Source organism: Salmo salar, chromosome 16 (genome assembly GCF_965601325.2).
Source record: "Salmo salar chromosome 16, fSalSal1, whole genome shotgun sequence".
NCBI classification, from domain to species: domain Eukaryota; kingdom Metazoa; phylum Chordata; class Actinopteri; order Salmoniformes; family Salmonidae; genus Salmo; species Salmo salar.
The window spans coordinates 47,741,794-47,768,288 of record NC_138306.1 but is presented as its reverse complement, the minus strand read 5'-3'; the positions used below and the strand labels follow the sequence as shown (position 1 = coordinate 47,768,288).

The 26,495-nt window shown below is 42.2% G+C and overlaps 1 protein-coding gene across 1 annotated transcript; it reads left to right on the top strand.

The window, feature by feature from the left end:
- The first annotated feature begins 12,178 nt into the window (after window positions 1–12,178).
- Window positions 12,179–26,456, top strand: LOC106574045 (ATP synthase mitochondrial F1 complex assembly factor 1). Its single transcript, XM_014149570.3, has 9 exons — window positions 12,179–12,427; window positions 17,520–17,628; window positions 19,805–19,858; window positions 20,006–20,068; window positions 20,186–20,236; window positions 20,324–20,371; window positions 20,798–20,893; window positions 22,018–22,125; window positions 23,926–26,456. The coding sequence occupies exons 1-9, from the start codon at window positions 12,204–12,206 to the stop codon at window positions 24,103–24,105; spliced, it is 933 nt and encodes a 310-aa protein (XP_014005045.1). The 5' UTR covers window positions 12,179–12,203; the 3' UTR covers window positions 24,106–26,456.
- Window positions 26,457–26,495: the final 39 nt, after the last annotated feature.

Sequence of the window (26,495 nt, the reverse complement as noted above, 5' to 3'; positions counted from 1 at the left end):
TTCGCTGGCCATGGCAGAACACTGACATTCCTGTCTTGCAGGATATAACACACAGAATAAGCAATATGGCTGGTGGCATTGTCATGCTGGAGGGTCATGTCAGGATGAGCCTGCAGGAAGGGTACCACATGATGGAGGAGGATGTCTTCCCTGTAACGCACAGCGTTGAGATTGATTGCAATGACAACAAGCTCAGTTCGATGATGCTGTGACACACCGCCCCAGATCATGAAGGACCCTCCACCTCCAAATCAATCCCGCTCCAGAGTACAGGCCTCGGTGTAACACTCATTCCTTCAACGATAAACGCGAAACCGACCATCACCCCCGGTGAGACAAAACCACGTCTCGTCAGTGAAGAGCACATTTTTTTGCCAGTCCTGTCTGGTCCAGCAATGGTGGGTTTGTGCCCGTAGGTGACGTTGTTGCCGGTGATGTCTGTCTGGTGAGGACCTGCCTTATAACAGGCCTACAAGCCTCTGTCCGCAATAGGCTGAGAGTCTGAGCACTGATGGAGGGATTGTGCGTTCCTGGTGTAACTCGGGCAGTTGTGGTTGCCATCCTGTACCTGTCCCGCAGGTGCGATGTTCGGCTGTACCGATCCTGTGCAGGTGTTGTTACACGTGGTCTGCCACTGCAAGGACGATCAGCTGTCCGTCCTGTCTCCCTGTAGCGCTGTCTTAGGCGTCTCAGAGTATGGACATTGCAATTTATTGCCCTGGCCACATCTGCAGTCCTCATGCCTCCTTGCAGCATGCCTAAGGCATGTTCACGCAGATGAGCAGGGACCCTGGGCATCTTTCTTTTGGTGTTTTTCAGAGTCAGTAGAAAGGCCTCTTTAGTGTCCTAAGTTTTCATAACCGTGACCTTAATTGTCTACCGCCTGTAAGTTGTCAGTGTCTTAACGACCGTTCCACAGGTGCATGGTCATTAATTGTTTATGGTTCATTAAACAAGCATGGGAAACAGTGTTTAAACCCTTTACAATGAAGATATGTGAAGTTACTTGGATTTTTACAAATTATCTTTGAAAGACAGGGTCCTGAAAAAAGGACGTTTCTTTTTTTGCTGAGTTTATTTACTTTTTTTTTTTTTATTACTTCAATGTGACTCAAACGGAGGTACAGATAATTACACCTTGATAATGTATTGGCACGTTGCCACTGAAATCCCACCAAACTGTCCTCCCATTCACCCTCTCCCACCGCTCTCCCTGACTCCTCCCCTCTTGGCCCCCTCTGCAGGAATGAGGATCATGTACATGCAGGATGACATGGAAAACCTGAAGGACTCGTTCACCATGCAGCTGACAGATGGCTGCCACACAGTCCAGGGGACAACGAAGATCATCGTCCTACCAGTCAATGATGAAAAACCCTGGCTGCTGAAGTAAGGATAGGAAGGACTCTCTGGGAGGAACACTCTGAGCCAAGAAGGAGAGGATGGGGGGTTGGGTGAGGAAGGGGGGGGGATCAGGACAGAAAGGGGACAGAACGGGGGAAGGGTGGGGGAGGAAGGGGGTCAACAGATACAACCCGTACAGCACATGTGGCGGGTGCAAGGTCGGGATACGTGAGTGTGGACAGGGGGAGGGGAGATAAATCTGTCCTCGAATGAGTGACTGGGAATCAAGTTACATCCTTGACTAGGTCCTCCTCTGTCCTCCTGTTTTTCCTCCTTAGATCAGGAGGGTTTTTTGAGTCAGTGCGTTGGCACTGGTTGCAGTCCATAAAGGCCACATAGGCAGAAGTAATGTGGCTTTTTGGCAGACTCCCGCTTCCTTGTTTGCGGGGCCCTGGTGGATGGCTCTGACAAATCTCTCCTGCTCGCCTGCCTGTTGTTCTATGCCAGGCAGCAGGGGGAAGGAGGGGATCTGGTGTTTGTTGACTTGTGTTCAGGATGAGGACTCTTCTGAGCGTGCTAGGCTAGGTTTAGTGCATGTTAGGCCTCTGTGGTCCTTTCTGCATGTGTCTCTCTGTGGCCCCCAGTGTTTGCCCTACTGTATCTCTGGGCTGGGGCCCCTCAGTTGACTGGTGCTAGTCAGTACTGCTTGAAGGGAGCTGTATATGAGTTGGAACTGGTACCCAATGTTTCTGTGGCCCTCAGTGTCTTTGCTGGTGATTGTACTCTCTCTAATAATGTCTCTCTCTCTTAGTCCCTAGTAGTATGTTTCTTTGTGTGTCTCTATGGTCCTAACCATCTCTGGGATCCTCTGTCAGGAATGCAGGTGTAGAGGTGGACTGTATGGATAGGAAGGTGATCTCTGGTGTGGTGTGGAGGCGAAGACCTGGACACTCGTCCCAGTCAGATCTACTATATCCTCAACACTGGGCCCAGGTTTGGGAAGCTGCAGCTCAAGATGCAAAGCACGACCCTTCTTCAAATGACACTGAGAATCAACTTATTTATAATGTTGTCCCCAGATACACCTTACCCAGCTAGCACACAACGTTCTGAGAACTATATATGTTTCTTGGAGCTTGGTGAGAGCGTGGTTACCCTATGGTTATTTTGCATACAACCTTCCCACAACTTTCTGGGAATGATGCAGAACAGTTGCTTGGCTTTGGAACATTCTCAGCATATTTAATGAACTTAACAAAAAAATGACTTGGTATTTCATTACTTTAACAGAAAATGTCCTATAAAGTTCAAACATGGTTACATTACTTTTTTGGCAATGTTCTCAAATAGTTCAGAGAACATTAAGAAACATTCTTCTGTATGAATGTCAGTACTGCGTCATAAAGATTCCTACAGGTTTCCTCATGGTTTTAATTAAAGTAATGTTCTCAAATTGTTCAGAGAATGTTAAGAAACAATGTTCTTCTGTGGGAATTTCAGTACTTCCACAGAACATTACACACAAGTTCACATGTGGTTATATTTAATGTCATATTTTTACTACATTCTGGCAATGTTCTCAAAAATGTTGTGACTTTTAAGCGATGTTGTCAGAACGTATGGTTCTCTTATATCAGTTCTTGGCAATATTCGGGGAATGTAAAAAAGGAATTCAGGGAACCAGAGTAAAACGAACCTCCCTGCAACCTAAAAATGAAACATTCCCAGAACAGGCAAAACGTTCTGTTTTACCGGTCAGGAAACGTATGTCTTCGTTCTCACAACCAATGTGAAGCCAAAAACATAAGTTCCTACAAAAAAAGTTCCCACAACTTCCAAGGAACCAAATGTGTTAGATGGGTATGTCACCCACCTGAGCTACTCCTGTCCACGTGTCAAAGTAACATTTTAGTGTGTGTGTGTGTGTGTGTGTGTGTGTGTATCTATCTGCAGGCACTTTAGCAATCACAACGCATATCAATATACAGTAGTTATTACTTGCAGTTACCTGCTAAAGAAAAGGTAAATAAAGGAAGGCATATTCAGTCACAACCCAATGTACCCAGTATACCAATACATTATACCTCATTAACCCACCAGTGTGAGGTTGACGCACGGCATGGCAGCCATTTTGTGCCTCAACGCACCATGCACGCATCAGCAGCGGCCCAAACCAACTTTCTCCAGCCACTGCGTCTCAGCCATATATAATTGAGTAGGTGGCATTCCCTATAGCCAGGAATGCTTTGTCAGTTGGGTGAGCATGGCATGTGAGGCAGGGAGGGGCAAAGAGGAAGGGCAGCGAGGGGTGCGCCCTTTTGGCTCAGTGGCCTCCAGTCCTGGAGGAGTGGAGGTGAGAAACGCACCGCAGGAAGAGCCACCTCAGAACATGAATAATTGAAATGAAGGGAGGGAACAGATGTTGAGGGTTTTGGTTCCCTCCACGGTTTCATTGTTCTATTTTTTGCCAGTTTTTATTTAAAAAATGTGCTTACATTTTTACCTTTTTGTTTCAGATTTAGCACATTAGCCTACAATTTGAGCTACCAATTCTCCACACTTTTCCTACAGTTCATATTGAGCTAACCTTTTGATTCAAATCAAACTTTATTTAAAGTCCATTGAAAATTGCTATACACACACTTTACAGTAAAACAGACAGTTAAATATAATAAAAAGCAGGTAACACTTACAGCCTGCAGCTATAATGCATTATGATCAAGTTATAATGGGAGTAAGTGACATGTAAGACCCCTTGTAATCTCTTATAATTGACGTCTGTCCTTTGTGACATCGTGCTGGTCACCAGGCCAGTGACCTTGGAGAGAGAGAGGCTCAGACTGACCACAGACATTCTACTGGCCACCGACAAACACATCCACACGGTCCAACTTCCCGGAACACCGCTCCTCACCTTCTCCCAGCTGGACGTGGCAGCCCAGAGAGTGTGTTACAACCATGACAACAGTACACAGCCCAGCAAGACTCATTCAGGTCAGACTGAATGATTGAATTCAAAGCATTCTTGTTCAGTCAGATTTAATTGGATCTTTACATTTGTCTCAAAATCCAGACACAATTATGTCACAAATGTTACAAATATGTCTCCTTTTGAAGTTAAACACCATGAAATGTCAGTTGATTTTGACTGATTTTGGTTGACTGATTTTGGTTGATTTTGACTATAAAAAAGTTAGATTTTTTTTCATCACATGGCCCATCACACGTACATTTGGACGGAGTACTTGAGCATAAAAAGAAGCTCCACATAGCTCATCAAATGCAAAAAATATACATATATAAAAGTCAAGTTTCAAGAGATGAGGGAGCGGTCTTTGCTACAGTATATTAATGGGCTTAAGCTTGGGTGGAGAGAGAGAGACAGCGGGGCGTATGACTGACCTGTCCTTTGCTCTCCACTCCGTCACCCAAAAGCCTGGCGCGCGCACACACACACACACACACACACACATTCCACATTCCACATTCCACCTCGGGGTCAGCTGGGAGCCAGCAGCCCTTCTGCAGCCAAGCCAGACGGTGACAAGAGGAGAGGAGAGGGGGAACACACCCACTGCCTTTGCTCTCTGTCAGAGCGCGAGGTGATAGCCGACCAGCAGGGGCAGTAGTGATGGCATCTCTTAACTGACGCACTGACCCAAAAGAGCAATCAGTCATTTTATCCGCCCGCTACACATCACTCAAATACAAACTGATAACATTTTTAGATCATCCATCTATTTCACTAGGACTATTTCTTCTGGTTTCTGGCTCACCCCAGTCTTAACAAACACATATGAAGGTATCTGACCAGCTTCATTCATGCTGTATTGGTGTGTTACTGTATATTTCTGTTGCAGGGTGACTGGTGGCAGTGTGTGATGGCAGCGGATGAGGCCACACCTGTGTGTCAGAGCAGGGGCTTGGCTGAGGCCCCCAGGCAGAAGGTGTTTTCTATGCCCACTCTCCTGGTTCCTGGTCGCCGTGACAGCGGATGATGAATGGGCATTATTAGGAGAATAATAACAGCGGCTGGTATCGGTTGCCATGCCGGCCAGAAAGGAGTGTACAGACAGACAGGCATCCCTGGGCACAATTACCCAGCAAATATGGGATGATGGAGATGGCAGATGTTGCACCGGTTTGGCTGAGAGAGGGGACCTGTGTGTGTGGTGGCCGGTGTGTTGATTGTCATGGCTGGTGAAGCCTAGGGCAGTTGTCAGCTGCAGGGCTGTGTGTGTGAGGCAGATTGGCTTGGCAGCGGGTTGAACGAGGACTAAAATCTGTCCACACACTGTCCCCATTTCAGCTCCAGTACATTGTCACTGTAGCATGTGGTGGACCATGGACACAACTGTGAACACACACCAAAACTCACCCAGCTTGTGGGAAAGGGAATCTTCAGAGTGATTTATTTCTTTTTAAATTGGAATCGGAATAATAGCTAGTTCTCATGGTAGAATAATGTGAATTATTTGGAGGGGTTTTCGATCATTTAGAGAAATTATTAATTTTGGTAGTTATTTTTCAATGCTATGTCTTTCTATCACACAGACACTGTTGGCCAGTGGCAAAAATGGCCTGATTGCTGATGCTTTGATTCGTACACTTTCTCCATCCATCTTCTTCTGTTATACAAGATGTCCATGAGTCGGCATTAGCCCTTTTAACTGTACCTCTATCTCCTGTGTTTTAATGGACACACCACCACAATAGCACACAGCTAAACCACCAGCTCACCTCAATATACAATCCAACCAACCATAACTTGTTTTTACAACAAAGGTGATCTGTGCTTTCTATGCCGACCTACAGTGCCTTCAGAAAATATTCATACCCCTTGAATTATTCCACATTTTGTTGTGTTACAGCCTGAATTCAAAATGGATTGAATATATTTTGTTCTTCACCCATCTACACACAATAACCCATAATGATAAAATTAAACCTGTTTTTAGAAATGTTAGTAAATGTACTGAAAATGAAATGGAGAAATATCTAATTTACATAAGTATTCACACCCCTGAGTCAATACTTTGTAGAAGCACCTTTGTCAGTGATTACAGCTGTGAGTCTTTCTGGGTAAGTCTAAGAGCTTTGCACACCTGGATTGTACAACATTTGCCCGTTATAATTTTTTTAATTCTTCAAGCTCTGTCAATTTCATTGTTGGTCATTGCTAGGCAGCCATTTTAAAGTCTTGCCTTACATTTTCAAGCTGATTTAAGTAAAAACTGGAACTAGGACACTCCAGAACATTCAATGTCATCTTGGTAAGCAACTCCAGTGTAGATTTGGCTTGTGTTTTAGGTTATTGTCCTGCTGAAGGGTAAATTAGTCTCGCAGTGTCTGTTGGAAAGCAGACTGAACCAGGTTTTCCCTTTAGGATTTTATTTGTGCTTATGAAAAATAAACCTAGACCAGGGTTTCTAACTGTTTCTAGCATGAGAGCTACTTTTTTTTAAATTAAACATGTCGCGAGCTACACATTTTTTCTAGCTTTCAAATAGGCACATTATTTTCTTTCCCCTGCAACTCTTCCCCAGGTCCTTAGTGTACAAGAGAAAGTAGTGCACTGTTCTCTGTCAATATACCTGGTAAAATAATGGTTAATAAAAAACTAAGGAGGTCCCTATATAATCTGTGATTTTCCCCTCAAAATGTTTTCCCAAATTTGTTCTCAGTTATATTTTTTCCTGGTTTTAGATTAGAGTTTTTTTACTCTCAAAATTAGAATTGTTCATAGAGAAACAACCAAATGTGATATTCCCTTTCGATGTCAATGCTTCAATCACATCAGAATAAAAAAAATGTTTAGGTCTGAAAGAAAACTAAACATTTGAGTGTAATTCCCCTTTAATTGCAAATCTAGTGTGCCTTCTAATGTGCCGTCTAGCAATGGTTCAGTACTGCTGCTGCTCATTTCATGGCAAAGTTTGCAAATAGCAAATATATACAAATAATATACTTACTCCTGATATACTTCTGCCAGGTAAGCCTACTTTGCATTTAACATTTAATTGAGAAGGTTTTGGAGAAAGTATTTCTGTCAACCCACAAGACCGATTTCACATCAACTGGCTGCACACAGAGTGATAGACAGACGCCCGCACCACAGACAGAAAGTGATGGAAATGAATTGGCAGATATTGTGTTAGGTTTGGCTTGAGGCCAATAGTGGCTAACCAGGGGTGGGATAATGTCAATGTTGCGTTAGTTAGATAAAGGCTGGGATCTTGTGGTGTTTCATACTTGTGATATTTGTTGGACAGTTTGCAGTGGAACATGTGAAACTTGTTTGGTGAGCTACTCATGGGTGGGCAGCGAGCTACTGGTAGCTCGTGATCGACATGTTGGAGATGCCTGCCCTTGCTGATGACAAGCATACCCATTACATGATGCAGCCGTCACCATGCTTGAAAATATGGTACTCAGTGATGTGTTGTGTTGGATTTTCCCCAAACATAACGCTTGTGTTCTGGACAAAAAGTGTATTTCTTTGCCACATTTTTTGCAGTATTACCAGAGACTTTCTAAACCCAGAGGCACAACATCGCAAGACTTCCTGGAACGCTTGCGGAACAGACCAAACAGACCAGGCCAGGGTTTGAGAAGTAAATGAGAGAAGTGAACAATTCTTCCTTAGTTGTTAATTTTCTCAAAATATAAAAGCCACAGCCTATATTCAAGCCAATGTCTTTAGTATTTGAACATGCTATTACTCCAACCTTGTGAAAGGACAAACTTACACGTTTTAATTTTTGTCAAAAATAACTTTATATCAAAGGAGAGCCTTTGATTTGACGGCCTGCACATGTGCAGTTCGGCACTAGACGACCGTTAGACCCGATGACGTGTTTCTGCACCTGAGCTCAGCTAGCCAACGTCTCCATGACATCACCTACAAGTGTGATCGGGGATTTCTATTGGAGAAGCAGTTTCTGCCTATCTTCATACTGTACTGTCTTTGGTATTACTTAGGTGCCTTTTTGCAAACAGGATGCATGTTTTGGAATATGTGTATTCTGTATAGGCTTCCTTCTTTTCACTCTGTCATTTTGGTTAGTATTGTGGAGTAACTACAATGTTGTTGATACATCCTCAGTTTTCTCCTATCACAGCCATTAAACTAACTGTTTTAAAATGACCATTGCCCACATGGTGAAATCACTGAGCAGTTTTTTTCCTCTCCGGCAACTGAGTTAGGAAGGAAGCCTGTATCTTTGTAGTGACTGGGTGTATTGATACACCATCCAAAGCCTAATTAATAACTTCACCATGGGATATTCATCGTCTGATTTTTACATTTTTACACATCTACCAATCGGTGCCTTTCTCTGCGAGTTATTAAAAAACCTCCCTGATCTCTGTGGTTAAATCTGTGCTTGAAATTCACTACTCGATTGAGGGACCTTACAAATAATTGTATGTGTGGCGTACAGAGATGAGGTAGCCATTTAAAAATCATGTTAACCACTATTATTGAACACTGAACGAGTCCATGCAACAAAAGTGACTTGTTAAGCAGATTTTTACTCCTGAACTTATTTAGGCTTGCCATAACAAAGGGGTTGAATACTTATTGACTTGACATTTCAACTTTTCATTTTTTATTAATTTGTAAACATTTCTACAAACATAATTCCACTTTGACATTATGGGATATTTTGTGTAGGCCAGTGACACAAAATCTCATTTTAAATTCAGGCTGTAACAGTTAAGGGGTGTGAATACTCTCTGAAGGCACTGTACTACACGCCTATACCCAAAGCCAAACTACACGCCTATATCCAAACAAACTTAATCCAATCCACTTTTCCATTTTCTCCCCCACAGCTTCGTGGTTACCAGCGGCATTAGCTCCCATAGCAGTTCTCTGCATTTCACCATAGAACATGGTAATTGGATCCCGCAGTCCCTCAACCGCAATACCAGCCTCCAACTGACAGAGGGCGCTGTGAAGACCATTACAACAGACCAGCTGGAGCTCACAGACCCAGACGCTGCTGTGGGGAACCTGATCTACGCCCTCACCCAGTCCTCCTAGTACGGCAAACTGCTCCTCGAGGGGTACTTACTAACGGTACCCTGTTTCACCCAGACTAATAACAACCTGGAACTGGCTTACCAGCACTGCCAGGGCAGCCCGGACCAGATTGACAGGTTCAGCCTGCTGCCATCAGATGGTACTAACAGAGGATACATAGAGTACATCCTCAATGAGAAGCATTAAGGAACATTTGAATTTCAGTTTACGTCCTGAATTGACTGAATTGAAATGGAATTGACCCCAACCCTGAAGCCTTTTTTTCTGTAGCGTCAAGATCCAAATAGACTGAGGGAACATTAGGGTATATCCTTCATTTTCATGTGACACAAAAAAGTATCTAATGTACAAAACTATGGCGGCCACCTTCACCCCTCCTCTAATTTCAGCTCTCTAACCCACTCTTCACAAACAAAAAACATTTTTTCTAACAATTATTTCTACAAACAATAACCTACAATTCCTAAGTAATAATTTCAACATGAGACATCTTTGTAATTGTAGTGAGAGAGAGAGAGAGAGAGAGAGAGAGAGAGAGAGAGAGAGAGAGAGAGAGAGAGTTATAACCCAGGCCTCCCTACAGTATTGCATGTTAACCTGTCAGGCTGTTGTGGCCAGGTGGATGAAGCTGCTGCCGTGACACTGTGTACCTCGTCCCTCACCTCTCCTGTGGCCAGCCATGCACTCACATATTCTAGAGCGGTCAGCCAGGCGGAAAACCTGCTGGCCGGCACACCCTGGGCCTCTGAGAGTGTGTGTGTGTGTGTGTGTGTGTGTGTGTGTGTGTGTGTGTGTGTGTGTGTGTGTGTGTGTGTGTGTGTGTGTGTGTGTGTGTGTGTGTGTGTGTGTGTGTGTGTGTGTGTTTTGCTTGTGTGTGTTCGTGCATGTGTGGGGCGTGCATGCAGGTGAAGCAGCCCAGCCAGAGTTCCTCGGCCTAGTGGAACTCCCCTCTCTGACACTTGGCTAGAGTTATGCTCTGCTACCGTGAGCCAAACAACGCAGCTCCTCTCAATGCTCAACCCCTTAAGACTGTATTCTGCATAAGGTACAGTCACATCATGAATAATATCTACTACAGACCTCAGAAGGTATAATACAGGTACACTCAGTTAATGACAACAAGCAGTACAAATCACTTTTATCCTTTAAATATGTTTAAGCTCTTATTGGTCGCTCTATTGCGTAGTGTGAAATCAGAGAAGACTATATTTGGGCCAAACATAATTTATTGAGTCTGATATTTTCCTAAAATAATGTACCAGAATGTAATACAACATAATAAATATATTTTAAAATATGCATCTTTGATAATTCTACTCTAGAAGTTAACATACAAACGACCAACGGTTCTGCTCTCATGAGACATAATCAGAGTGCCCTCTTGTGGCGTTTTGATAGAAGTGCACATGCCTCTATATTTACTGTAGTCACTAACACTGATTCTGGAGAACCACAGGCTATGCAGGCTTTTGTTCTAGCACATCACTAACATACTTGGTTAATCTAATCACCGAGACATTCATTGGTTGAATTGTGTGTGTTAGTGCTGGGCAGGAACAAAAAGTCTGCACACCATGTGGGTGTCCAGGACCAATGTTAATAACCACAATACATAACTGTAGCCTACTGTTCATTGAACATAGTGCACTTACACCATCTCACCAGAAGAGGCCACTCTCACTACCTGACTACAGAACACAACCGACATACACTGACTGTACAAAACATTAAAAAATATTTAATCTGCTAAATATGCGTATGTGACCAATAACAATTGATGCTGAAGTAATGTATTTCCCACAGAATAATGTTGTTTCTTACCAACCTGACTTGCCTAGTTAAATAAATGTTAAATAAAATAAAAATCTTAACGTTCGCTGAACTATGAGAACATTTCCAATGTCAAACCAGTTGGTGAACTTTCCTAGAACATAAATTAAATGTAGCCATCTTTGAACTTTTACAAAATACCAAGAAACGATTAATTTTTTTGGCAAGTTCCTTAAATGTGCTGAGAATGTTTACAAGCCAAGCAACTATTCTGCACCATTCCCAGAAAGTTGTGGGAAGGTTGTATACAAAATTACCATAGGACAACCACGCTCTCACCAAGCTCTAAAAAACATATGGTTCTCAGAACGTTATGTACTAGCTGGGATACCTCTCAGAAAAAAGATAGGCAATGTGCAGTAAACGTGCCATTCTGTGGTGGGTGGGGATAGGGAAATTAAAAACTACAAATTAGATTTCAGTGCTTGAAAAGGTTTGGCTTGTTTTGTTCATATTTACAGTTATTACCTTTAAGTTTTATTTTATTTATTTATTTATTTAACCTTTATTTAACTAGGCAAGTCAGTTAAGAACAAATTCTTATTTACAATGACGGCCTACCAAAAGGCCTCCTGCGAGGATTCTGGCTGGGATTTGAAAAAGTTATACAAAAAATATATAAATATAGGACAAAAAGTTGCTCTGTATATTTGTCTCATGTATTACTTTTACTTGGGTTACACGCACAGGTGAATTGGAGAATTCTCACATACTCTGTCTGTGCCATTGCTGTTGCATTCCAAGCTTGTTTTGATCCATTCCAAACTAATTTTGAAATGAATGCACATTTTATAGAAGACTGTTCCTTCTGTAGTGATTTTGGGACATTTGTGGATTGAATTAAAATGTTTAAACTACTTAAAATATGTGAAGGCCTATCCATTTAATTGTTATATAGGCCTTTCTCATAATTGTAATTGACACAATACAGGTCCTCGGAACGATTTGTATGTTGACATTGTTTCTTTACGGCGTGTTATTTATGTGCGACGACGGCGAAGGGAGAAAGATGGCGGCGGCCATGGTGCAAATGTCTTGTTTGTACCGTGGGATGCTAGCGGTCAGGGTAACTGGAATCCGACCGCTCATCCCAGGCCTGGTGCCGTCGCAGTTAAGAGCATTTTCTGTGAAGAAGGAGAAAGAGCCGGAACTGGAGGACAATCCATATTATAATAAATATCAGGAAAAGATCAGAAAGCTACGGAGGTAACGTTATAAGCGAAAGAAAAGTCACACGCTAGCAAATATTAATTTAACGTTAGCTTGCCAACTTACCTACATTACATGGCAATAAAACTGGGTACTAGCTAATCTTGGTGTGCAACTTTCACTGTTTGTCAAATTAATTTCCCATGTGTAGTCAGCTAGCCAAGTCTTGCCAACTGTTAGCTAGTAGGGGTGTAATCATTAGTCCAGAACGTTTTGCTACGAAAACGAGTTATTTGACAAATTCAGGTTGGTTTCGTTTGGTTCCTAGTGAATACACCCCTGGTCTCAAGGTTGTATTTATTACGTCTTCGAAAAAAGTTTACCGTTTGACAACCAAACGTAACGGGGAGGAACCTACCTGATTTTGTCAGATAACTACTTTGCCAAAACGTTGTCCGTTTGGAGTAAACGGTTTGTTGACATTTTGCAACCAACAACGTTTTGGAACAATATCCGCATAATGAATGCACCCCAGCTAAATAACGATATCTTGGCTTGTGACATTACATCTTAGTCATTTAGCAGACGCTCTTATCCAGAACGACTTACAGTAGTGAATGCATACATTTCATACATTTTTTTTTTTTTCTTTTTCGTACTGGTCCTCCGTGGGAATCGAACCCACAACCCTGGCGTTGCAAACACCGTGCTCTACCAACTGAACAGCGTGAGATGAAGGGTTATAATGAATGTTGATTGCTGCAGATATGTCATCCTTGCTAATGCTTGGTCGACTGAGTGTGGCGTGTATAGGCTTTTTGTTCCAGTGTAGTACTAGCTTGCTATCTGAACTAGAGGCCTTCATGGTTCCAACCCGATGACCCGGGGTTCCAAAAATCTGTAGTTGACCCTTGGGGTCCTGTTTGGTGGCCACACACCTCAGGTCTGTGTGAAATACTGACCAGACCAAAATTGGTGTTTAGAGTTTTATTTCTATCATATTTACATTTTATTCTTTATTCACTAGAATAGCCGGGCCTCGAGGCATCCCAATTCAGCTGACGCCTGCCTCAACATTCCAATGCTATCACAAAATGTATCAGGTGGTTGTTTATGAAGGTCTTATGTGACATTAGAATACGATAAAAAAAAATGTATTTCAAAGAAAACAAAAGCATTTATTAATCTAAAATGAAAACCATTAACACAATTCAAGTGTTTATTTATAAATAGGCTACATTTTAATATACGCCATCACGAAGAAATCCATTATTTTTAATTTAGACAGGTCTTAAGGAACAATATGAAAATGCATTTAAAAAAAACCCAGAATAGCATATTTTGAATGTAATTATGTTAGTGTTGTGAGTGTTGTGAGTGCCTATTTGTGGAACGCATGGTATCACGGCAATTCTGACAAAAAGGTAGAATTTCAAGCAGAGCTCGTCCACAAATTTTTCTTCTTTGCGAGTTGTTTTTCAAAGATAGGTTATTTGGAAACATCAGAATCTGTTCTTTTTGATTAGTATATAAATATCAACACGTCTTACATGCATGTAACTGTAGGAGGAAGTTGCCTTTTGGTGTTCTTTTGGAGTTCTTTCCAGACCCAGTCCTCCCTGGGCGCTGTGGCTTGGATGACTTTTCTTTCAAATCAAACTTAAGGCTGTATAGGCTAATTCTATAAAAATGGATATATACAGCTCTGGAAAAAATGAAGAGACCACTACAAAATTATCAGTTTCTCTGGTTTTACTATTTATAGGTATGTGTTTTGGTAAAATGAACATTTTTGTTTTATTCTATAAACTACTGACAACATTTCTCCCAAATTCCAAATAAAAATACTGTCATTTAGAGCATTTATTTGCTGGTCAAAATAACAAAATAACAAAAAAGATGCAGTGTTGTCAGACCTCGAATAATGCAAAGAAAATAAGTTCATGCTCGTTAGACCTGGATTATAGTCTACCAAACAGTAGAGTATACAAGTATACTGAGTATACAAAACATTAGGAACACCTTCCTAATATTGAGTTGCACCCCCTATTTTCCTCAGAACAGCCTCAATTTGTTGGGGGCATGGACTCTACAAGGTGTCAAAAGCGTTCCACAGGGATGCTGGCCCATGTTGACGCCAATACTTCTCAGTTGTCAAATTGGCTGGATGTTCTTTGGATGGTGGACCGTTCTTCAACCCAGAAGCTTTGCAGTTCTTGACACACTCAAACCGGTGCGCCTGACACCAACTATCATACCCCGTTCAAAGGCACTTCAATCTTTTGTCTTGCCCATTCACCCTCTGAATAGCGCACATACACCATCCCTGTCTCAGTTGTCTCAAGCCTTAAAAATCCTAATTTAACCTGTTGCCTCGCCTTCATCTACACTGATTGAAGTGGATTTAACAAGGGACATCAATAAGGGATCATAGCTTTCACCTGGTCAGTCTGTCATGGAAAGAGCAGGTGTTCCTAATGTTTTGTACACTCAGTATAGCCTACCTAAATACATTTTTATCATTTTTATCAAAACAGTTTAATACTCTAGAATTTGTCGGTGCACAAAGTAAAAGAATCCAGAATATTAGGTTACAGACTATGCGCTGCTCTGTCTAGCAAGTGGTCATCATCCCATAAAATCATCCTCTAATATTTGGTCACGAGAAATAATAAAACTTTTTTTGAAAATACTATGCTTTAGACAAATTGTTATTTTTGATACAACATAAAATTTGTCAATGTTTTGCTAGTTTCTTCAGCAATACATTTTTTTTATCTTTTGGGATGCATTTTTTATTTTACCTTTATTTAACTAGGCAATTCTTATTTCCAATGACAGCCTAGGAACAGTGGGTTAACTGCCTTGTTCAGGGGCAGAACAACAGATTTTTACCTTGTCAGCTCAGGGATTCTATCTTGCAACCTTCTGGTTACTAGTCCAACACTCTAACCACTAGGCTACCCTGCCGCCCTATTTTGATCCAATACAGACCCGACCCAACTTAGACCCGGGTCTCTCTAATCTATGACATGTTTGGGTCGGATCTGGTCCACCTTGGATCCAAATCTGGTCGGATATATATATATATATATATATATACTGCTCAAAAAAATAAAGGGAACACTTAAACAACACAATGTAACTCCAAGTCAATCACACTTCTGTGAAATCAAACTGTCCACTTAGGAAGCAACACTGATTGACAATAAATTTCACATGCTGTTGTGCAAATGGAATAGACAACAGGTGGAAATGATAGGCAATTAGCAAGACACCCCCAATAAAGGAGTGGTTCTGCAGGTGGGGACCACAGACCACTTCTCAGTTCCTATGCTTCCTGGCTGATGTTTTGGTCACTTTTGAATGCTGGCGGTGCTTTCACTCTGGTGGTAGCATGAGACGGAGTCTACAACCCACACAAGTGGCTCAGGTAGTGCAGCTCATCCAGGATGGCACATCAATGCGAGCTGTGGCAAGAAGGTTTGCTGTGTCTGTCAGCGTAGTGTCCAGAGCATGGAGGCGCTACCAGGAGACAGGCCAGTACATCAGGAGACGTGGAGGAGGCCGTAGGAGGGCAACAACCCAGCAGCAGCACCGCTACCTCCGCCTTTGTGCAAGGAGGAGCAGGAGAAGCACTGCCAGAGCCCTGCAAAATGACCTCCAGCAGGCCACAAATGTGCATGTGTCTGCTCAAACGGTCAGAAACAGACTCCATGAGGGTGGTATGAGGGCCCGACGTCCACAGGTGGGGGTTGTGCTTACAGCCCAACACCGTGCAGGACGTTTGGCATTTGCGAGAGAACACCAAGATTGGCAAATTCGCCACTGGCGCCCTGTGCTCTTCACAGATGAAAGCAGGTTCACACTGAGCACGTGACAGACGTGACAGAGTCTGGAGATGCCGTGGAGAACGTTCTGCTGCCTGCAACATCCTCCAGCATGACCGGTTTGGCGGTGGGTCAGTCATGGTGTGGGGTGGCATCTCTTTGGGGGGCCGCACAGCCCTCCATGTGCTCGCCAGAGGTAGCCTGACTGCCATTAGGTACCGAGATGAGATCCTCAGACCCCTTGTGAGACCATATGCTGGTGCGGTTGGCCCTGGGTTCCTCCTAATGCAAGACAATGCTAGACCTCATGTGGCTGGAGTGTGTCAGCAGTTCCTGCAAGAGGAAGGCATTGATGCTATGGACTGGCCCGCCCGTTCCCCAGACCTGTATCCAATTGAGCACATCTAGGACATCATGTCTCGCTCCATCCACCAACGCCACGTTGCACCACAGACTGTCCAGGAGTTGGCGGATGCTTTAGTCCAGGTCTGGGAGGAGGTCCCTCAGGAGACCATCCGCCACCTCATCAGGAGCATGCCCAGGCATTGTAGGGAGGTCATACAGGCATGTGGAGGCCACACACACTACTGAGCCTCATTTTGGCTTGTTTTAAGGACATTACATCAAAGTTGGATCAGCCTGTAGTGTGGTTTTCCACTTTAATTTTGAGTGTGACTCCAAATCCAGACCTCCATGGGTTGATAAATTGGATTTCCATTGATTATTTTTGTGATTTTGTTGTCAGCACATTCAACTATGTAAAGAAAAAAGTATTTAATAAGATTATTTCTTTCATTCAGATCTAGGATGTGTTGTTTAAGTGTTCCCTTTATTTTTTTGAGCAGTATATATCTTTAAAAAAAAATAATTTCTAGGTTATTTTTATATATATATTATTATTTCTAGGTTGGGTGGGGATTTTGCGGGTCTCATTTTTGAGACCCAAGAAGACTTCTAATCTGATCTTTCTACTACTCAGTACTTAACCTCCTGATTCAACTAACTTAATCAAGAGAATTCATTGCTTTTTTAGTACTGGGCAGGAACAAAAGCCTGCACATACCAGGACAAGGATTGAGTGACAGTACTAATAACTACTAGCCAGAGCTAACTTTGATATTGTAGAGCTTGTAAGTCTTTTGTCCTGGTCTGGATAATTAAAGGCCTAACTGAAGTCATGACAGTCACTCTCCTCTGAGATGTGTCCTGCTACAAAATACACTGTTCTTTTTACCATTTTGTCTTTCATATCTAGGCTGAACTGTAGCTTAGTTTTGAACTTAGGGATTTCCTAACCAGCCTGTATTTCTTTTTTTCAGTGCCAAACCGCAGGAGTTCAACGCTCGGCTCGAGAAGCGAAATGAAATGAAACGGGAGCCACTCGGACACTCCAAACAATCAGAGTTCGTCAAACTCATGGAGCAGGAGGTAGGTTACTACGTTCTGAGGTGATATTGACCTTAGTCTCTTGGTCTCCAAACTCATGGAGCAGGAGGTAGGTTACTACGTTCTGAGGTGATATTGACCTTAGTCTCTTGGTCTCCAAACTCATGGAGCAGGAGGTAGGTTACTACGTTCTGAGGTGATTTTGACCTTAGTCTCTTGGACCAGACGGCTGATGGCAAGCAAGTCTACAATCTAAGAGAACCCAGTGTTTTGATTTTGGAAATTGACCTCGCAGGCCCTCTATAAGCTGGTTGTCTGGGTGGTTGGTCCTTATGATGCTAGGAAACTTTTAAAAATATATATATTCTGGGTACATGATTTCACCAGACTCATGTGCACAACCATGTAAGCACGAGCTGGGCTGGTATGCGTTAATGGTGTGTATTTACATTGTGTGGTCATGCTTCAGGTTATAGGAATCTGAGTTGAATAAGTTTAATAATCATTCCTAGCGTCATTTGGACCAACCACCCAGTTAAACAGTACAGTAAGTTCCAATGTAATTGGGGAGGTTGTGAGAGGACCGGACACAGCGACGTATCAGACGGTACCTAGCTAGGGTTAGCATTAGCTAGCTATCACCCGCCGACGTATTATGCTTCAGTGCCTAAAGAAAGTGTTCAAACCCCTTGACTTTTTCCACACTTCAGCCTGAATTTAAAATGGATATTCATTGAGGTTTTGTGCCACTGATCAACACACAATACCCTACAATGTGGAATTTTGTTTTTAGAAATTTGCTGAAATGTCTTGAATCAATCAGTTGCATGGACTCACTCTGAGTGCAATAATAGGGGTTAACATGGTTTTTGAACAATTACCCTATCTCTGTACCCGACACATACAATTGTCTGTAAGGTCCCTCGGTCGAGTAGTAAATTTCAACCACAAAGACCAAGGAGGTTTACCAATGCCTCACAGAGAAGGGAACCTATTGGTAGAAAGGTAAAAAAAAAAGCAGACATTAGATATTCCTTTGAGCATGGTGATGTTATTAATAACACTTTGGATGGTGTATCAATACACCCAGTAACTACAAAGATACAGGCATCCTTCCTAACTCAGTTGCCGGCGAGGAAAAAAACTGCTCAGTGATTTCACCATGAGGCCAATGGTGACTGTAAAACAGTTTAATAGCTGTGATAGGAGAACACTGAGGATGTATCAACAACATTGTAGTTACTCCACAATACTAACCTAATGGACAGAGTGAAAAGAAGGAAGCCTGTACAGAATACACATATTCCAAAACATGCTTCCTGTTCGCAATGACGCACTAAAGTGATCAACAACCGCCTTGACAGAGCTTGAAGTCGCTCTGGATACGAGTTTCTGCCAAATGACTAAAATGACAGAGCTTGAAGTTGCTCTGGATACGAGTTTCTGCCAAATGACTAAAATGACAGAGCTTGAAGTTGCTCTGGATACGAGTTTCTGCTAAATGACTAAAATGTAAATGAGTTTAAAAAAATTATAATGGGAAAATATTGTACAATGCAGGTGTGCAAAGCTCGTAGAGGCTTACTCAAAAAGACTCAACTGTAATCGCTGCCAAAGTTGATTCTAACATGTATTAACTCAGGGGGTTGAATACTTATCTAATCAAGATGTATTAGTAGATATCATTTTTCTTCCACTTTGATATTCAAGTATTTTGTGTAGATTGTAAAAAAATATATATATATTATTATTACATCCATTTAATCCCAATTTATAACACAACAAAATGTGGAAAAGTCAAGGGGTGTGAATACTTTCTGAAGGCTCTGTGTATTGACCCTAGTGGTCTAAGGCACTGCATCACAGTGCAAGAGGCGTCACTACAGTCCCTGGTTCGATTCCAGGCTGTATCACATCCGGCCGTGATTGGGAATCCCATAGGGCGGCGCACAATTGGCCCAGCGTCGTCCGGGTTTGGCCGGGGTAGAGCGGAATTGTAAATAATAATTTGTTCTTAACTGACTTGCCTATATAACACCTTTTGTTGGGTGTAATGGATTACCCTCCCCTGCTTAGGAGTGTGTCCCACGGTTGTAGAATTCTTTACGCTGAAACAATGTTTTTGCCAACCCCTAGATGCTCTGACAGCCTTTGTGCCAATATGTCCTACATGCATATAAGGAAACACTGTTTGATTGACATCCATTTATATTTGCAGCTAGAGAAGCGTGACAACCAGGCTGATGGTTCAGGCAGATTCACCAAAGACAAGGTGAGAAGTCAAATCAGTGTATTAATACAATTTGCATAATTCGGTAGAATTTTGTGTACTGCTTTACACTAGGTTTTAAAGCCCATTGCTTTGTATGAGGGTAAATCACCCTGTCCACCTGGATAATACCATTTGTTTCTTGCACAGACCCTAGGATCTATCCTGAATTTGGACTTGATCCAGGATATGTCAGGAGAAGAAATTGCAGAGGTACGTGTTTAAATGTTTAGACTAATTCAAACCTTGCATATCTATGTAAAGTATGTTATTTTTCATGTTTTCATAAGAGGAATAAAATACACAAAAAAACTTTCATTTTGTTTTCAGCTTTGGAGGCAGTATTATGCCACAAAAGACACCATAAGCGCTGTCATACCAGTAAGTTTGCCGTTTTGTCAGATAACACTTTTGACAGTGGTTTAACAAATGCATAATTACAATGACATAATTCTTGCTCTATTTTAGGCTCACGTTTTTGAAGTCATTTTCAACAGAGCTAAGTGCAACCCTGTGGTAAGCATCTCCATGCTTTGTGCCTAGTAGAACTGTACTGTAGTTTGTTCAAAGGTTGATGATAAAGCAGTGTGTTTACAATGACATTGCACACAATTTGTGTGACATGGTGACAGAGCAGATGTGGTTGTTTGAGTAGTAACATGCAGGAAAGGACACTTGATGGCAGTATTGTACAAGTAAAGAAAGGGAAGCTTTAATATTCAGCGCTTCCATAACATGTTAACCACAACCTGAATAATGTATGGACAACAATGAATTGAGATGATTGAATCCCAGCATTTCATTATTTTTTTAGAAATGTTATACTCATGAATCTACTATTGGAACTCATGTTGAATAGTTTTAATCTGTCTGATAGTTGAATACAAAACATTTAAAGGTATTACTCACCTGTATAACAATGTGTTACTCCCCTACATCCAGTTCCTGTATGCGTTACCCCAAAAGGAGGGCTATGAATTTTTCCTGGGGCAGTGGTCGGACCACGAGCTGCATTTCACGTCCCTGATCAATGTCCAGGTAACTCCTATATCATTTCTCTTATAGCTCCTCTTTTAATGTTTTATTTATTTAACCTTTATTTAACTAACCAAGTCAGTTAAGAACAAATTCTTATTTACAATGACGGCCTACACCGGCCAAACCCGGCCAATGCTGGGCCAATTGTGCGCCGCCTTATGGGACTCCCGATCACAGCCGGTTGTGATACAGCCTGGAATCGAACCAGGGTGTCTGTAGTGGCGCCTCAAGCACTGACATGCAGTGCCTTAGACCGCTGCACCACTCGGGAGCCCCTCTTCATCCTAGCTCACCCAAACAGCACCATAGGATTCAACACTGAAAAAATATATAAAAACAACATGCAACAATTTCATATAAGGAAATCAGTCAATTGAAATAAATAAATTAGGCCCTAATCTATGGATTTCAGCCAATCAGAATATATTTTTCCCCACAACAGGGCTTTATTACAGATAGAAATACTCCACGGTTTCATCAGCTGTCTGGGTGACTGGTCTTAGACGATCCCGCGGGTGAACGAAGCCGGATGTGGAGGTCCTGAGCTGGCGTGGTTACATGTGGTCTGCTGTTGTGAGGCCGGTTGGATGTACAGCCAAATTCTCTAAAACGACCTTAGAGGCGCCTTATGATAGAGAAATGAACATTCAATTCTCTGTCAACAGCTCTGGTGGACATTCCTGCAGCAACATGCCAATTTCACATCCCTCAACTTGAGACATCTGTGGCATTGTGTTGTGTGATAAAACATTTTACTGTGGCCTTTTATTGTCCCCAGCACATGGTGCACCTGTGTAATGATCATGCTGTTTAATCAGCTTCTTGATATGCCACACCTGTCAGGTGGATGGATTATCTTGGCAAAGGAGAAATGCTCACTAACAGGGATGTAAACAAATTTGTGCACATTTGAGAGAAATACGTTTTTTGTGCGTATGGAAAATTTCTGGGATATTTTTATTTTAGCCCATGAAACATGGGAACAAAACCTTACGTGTTGCGTTTATATTTTGGTTCAGTATATGATGTATAGAAATACGATTATATTCCTAGATAACTTGTATTATCTGTGGTGTAGATTCTATACTATATTGACTCTGGTGTTTCCCCGACCCCCTCCACAGACCATGGGAGAGCACGCCCCCAGTCAGTTGATCCTCTACCATTATTCTGACCTGCAGAAAGACAAGGGTGTAGTGCTCATGACTGCTGAGATGGACCCTAAGTTCATGGTAAGCTGTTTCTAATAAGCCATTGTACATGATGCAATACCACTTTAAAAATCCATAAAAAAGAATGATGTTGAGGCTAGTGTTATAGGCAGCAGCCCAGTTATACACCACATTCAACAATAGCTTTACTCATACAGGCTGATCACTAATGTACACACACGGCACATTTATCCTCTCTGGGCTAGGCGGGACGAATTCGTCCCACCTACGTAACAGCCACTTGAAGCCTGTGGCGCGATTTTCAAAACCTTAAAAATCCTATTACTTCAATTTCTCAAACATATGACTATTTTACAGCTATTTAAAGACAAGACTCTCGTTAATCTAACCACACTGTCCGATTTCAAAAAGGCTTTACAACGAAAGCAAAACATTAGATTATGTCAGCAGAGTACCAAGCCAGAAATAATCAGACACCCATTTTTCAAGCTAGCATATAATGTCACAAAAACCCAGAAGACAGCTAAATGCAGCACTCACCTTTGATGATCTTCATCAGATGACAACCCTAGGACATTATGTTATACAATACATGCATGTTTTGTTCAATCAAGTTCATATTTATATCAAAAACCAGCTTTTTACATTAGCATGTGACGTTCAGAACTAGCATACCCCCCGCAAACTTCCGGGGAATTCGCTAACATTTTACTAAATTACTCACGATAAACGTTCACAAAAAGCATAACAATTATTTTAAGAATTATAGATACAGACCTCCTCTATGCACTCGATATGTCCGGTTTTAAAATAGCTTTTTGGTGAAAGCACATTTTGCAATATTCTAAGTACATAGCCCAGGCATCACGGGCTAGCTATTTAGACACCCGGCAAGTTTAGCACTCACCATAATCATATTTACTATTATAAAAGTTTGATTACCTTTTGTTGTCTTCGTCAGAATGCACTCCCAGGACTGCTACTTCAATAACAAATGTTGGTTTGGTCCAAAATAATCCATCGTTATATCCGAATAGCGGCGTTTTGTTCGTGCGTTCCAGACACTATCCGAAATGGTAAAGAAGGGTTGCGCGCAATTCGTGACAAAAAAATTCTAAATATTCCATTACCGTACTTCGAAGCATGTCAACCGCTGTTTAAAATCAATTTTTACGCCATTTTTCTCGTAGAAAAGCGATAATATTCCGACAGGGAATCTCCTTTTCGGCAAACAGAGGAAAAAATCACAAAGGCGGGGGCGGTCGGGTCACACGCCTAAGCCCAGAGTCCCTTGATCGGCCACTTGAGAAAGGCGATAATGTGTTTCAGCCTGGGGCTGGGATGACGACATTCAGGTTTTTCCCGGGCTCTGAGCGCCTATGGACGACGTAGGAAGTGTCACGTTAGAGCAGAGATCCTTAGTAAAAGATAGAGATGGAAAAGAAGTTCAAGAAATGGTCAGACAGGCCACTTCCTGTAAAGGAATCTCTCAGGTTTTGACCTGCCATTTGAGTTCTGTTATACTCACAGACACCATTCAAACAGTTTTAGAAACTTTAGGGTGTTTTCTATCCATATGTAATAAGTATATGCATATTCTAGTTACTGGGTAGGAGTGGTAACCAGATTAAATCGGGTATGTTTTTTATCCAGCCGTGTCAATACTGCCCCCTAGCCCCATTAATCAATTATATCAACAACTGTGAAATGGTAATTAGTCAAGTAGTTGTTTTGTAGATTACAACAATGCCATTCACCTCTGGTATTCTTTACCATAGACCTTTTTCTAATTTATAGCTTGTTTTATTTGGTTTGGTCCAAGTGGAGGAAGGCTTTTAACCAAATACTCCTGTTTTGCAGACAGTACATCTGGCTCAGTGCTTGGCCAATCAGGTGCAGCTGTTCTACGGAACCCAGCGGCAGGAGATTTTTCGATTGGTGGAGACCTTCAACCACAAACCAGCTGACTTTAAACACATGGCAGTGATCGCTGAGTTGGAACAGAGTGGCGTCAATCCTGCGCTCACCTCTGGGAGCTAGATCAAGAGTTGTCAGACTGTGAAATTATGCTCCAATTTACCAAGGGATTGGCACATGGTCATTCATTTGGAGCCAATCTTGCGTTTACTAGAATTATGTATTTTGCTTGGCACTAATGACCTGGTTGACCAGATGCATCATTCAAAATCTATGCTACATTCCTGGGCATAGATGATGTAATGAATCAATGTTATTTAATCTTATCAAAGCCTTAAATGTTATTTTTCACCTTGCCCCTGTCCATCTTACTGTTGTACATGACAGTAGTATTCCTGTCAGAACCCAGTCTGCAACCCATAAGGCACTCTATACTGTACATAGTGCATTACATTTGACTAGAGGTAGTAGTGCTCTATACACAGAATAGGGATCCATTTTTGTGTATGGTGTTTCCCCTTCCAAATATTCTTGTTATTTTTATATAGTATAACTGCAGGAATTTGGCTTTCAAAACAATGAAGTGTACAATGAGATTTCGTACATAAGTATATTTCTACATATAAGTAAACTCAGCAAAAAAAGAAACGTCCTCTCACTGTCAACTATGTTTATTTTCAGCAAACTTAACATGTGTAAATATTTGTATGAACATAACAAGATTCAACAACTGAGACATAAACTGAACAAGTTCCAAAGACATGTGACTAACAGAAATGGAAAAATGTGTCCCTGAACAAAGGGGGGGTCAAAATCAAAAGTAACAGTCAGTATCTGGTGTGGTCACCAGCTGCATTAAGTACTGCAGTGCATCTCCTCATGGACTGCACCAGATTTGACAGTTCTTGCTGTGAGATGTTACCCCACTTTTCCACCAAGGTACCTGCAAGTTCCCGGACATTTCTGGGGGGAATGGCCCTAGCCCTCACCCTCCGATCCAACAGGTCCCAGATGTGCTCAATGGGATTGAGATCCGGGCTCTTCGCTGGCCATGGCAGAACACTGACATTCCTGTCTTGCAGGAAATCACGTACAGAACGAGCAGTATGACTGGTGGCATTGTCATGCTGGAGGGTCATGTCAGGATGAGCCTGCAGGAAGGGTACCACATGAGGGAGGAGGATGTCTTCCCTGTTACGCACAGCGTTGAGATTGCCTGTAATGACCACAAGCTCAGTCCGATGATGCTGTGACACAGCCCCCCAGACCATGACGAACCCTCCACCTCCAAATCGATCCCGCTCCAGAGTACAGGCCTCGGTGTAACGCTCATTCCTTCAACGATAAGCGCGAAACCGACCATCACCCCGGGTGAGACAAAATCGCAACTCAACAGTGAAGAGCACTTTTTGCCAGTCCTGTCTGGTCCAGTGACGGTGGGTTTGTGTCCATAGGCGACGTTGTTGCCGGTGATGTCTGGTGAGGACCTGCCTTACAGCAGGCCTACAAGCCCTCAGTCCAGCCTCTCTCAGCCTATTGCGGACAGTCTGAGCACTGATGGAGGGATTGTGCGTTCCTGGTGTAACTCGGGCAGTTGTTGTTTACATCCTGTACCTGTCCTGCAGGTGTGATGTTCGGATGTACCGATCCTGTGCAGGTGTTATTACACGTGGTCTGCCACTGCGAGGACGATCAGCTGTCCGTCCTGTCTCCCTGTAGCGCTGTCTTAGGCGTCTCACAGTACCGACATTGCAATTTATTTCCCTGGCCACATTTGCAGGCCACATCTGCAGTCCTCATGCCTCATTGAGCATGCCTAAGGCATGTTCACTCAGATGAGCAGGGACCCTGGGCATCTTTCTTTTGGTGTTTTTCAGAGTCAGTAGAAAGGTCTCTTTTAGTGTCCTACATTTTCATAACTGTGACCTTAATTGCCTACTGTCTGTAAGCTGTTAGCGTCTTAACGACCGTTCTACAGGTGCATGTTCATAAATTGTTTATGGTTCATTGAACAAGCATGGGAAACAGTGTTTAAACCCTTTACAATGAAGTTATTTGGATTTTAACAAATTATCTTTGAAAGACAGTGTCCTGAAAAAGGGACGCTTCTTTTTTTGCTGAGTTTATATTATAGATTGCCTGTAATACTGAAAGAATGGTTAGACAATTTCTGTGTTCATTTATTATACTGTTACTACTTTATTATACATAGTTGCAACTTGAGCGTTATGACTGGCCACATACAGTATCATACACCTGTTGCACCCATTTATTTAGTGTCCTGATATATTGTTACAATAAATTCAAAAGGAACGTTCATAACATGCAAAATAGCTACCCTGGTTTGTACGGTTATGAACAATGCATAGATGCTTTTCCGGTTGCATGTGTACTTTGCTTAATCAATGTAAACATGGTGCGGTGCTTTCGAGCTGCCTCTGGTACCACTGGCTATAAATAAATGTAGAACAACATTTTTATTGGTATTTCATGAATGAGTCATGTCTCAACCG

What these genes read in the sequence shown, in the direction of transcription:
- LOC106574045 (XM_014149570.3), top strand. Translation starts at nt 12,204, where the DNA reads ATGTGCGACGACGGCGAAGGGAGAAAGATGGCGGCGGCCATGGTGCAA. An exon ending in CCATAAGCGCTGTCATACCA is followed by an intron (nt 20,237 to 20,323) that starts GTAAGTTTGCCG and finishes GCTCTATTTTAG; the next exon opens with GCTCACGTTTTTGAAGTCAT. An exon ending in AGATGGACCCTAAGTTCATG is followed by an intron (nt 22,126 to 23,925) that starts GTAAGCTGTTTC and finishes CCTGTTTTGCAG; the next exon opens with ACAGTACATCTGGCTCAGTG.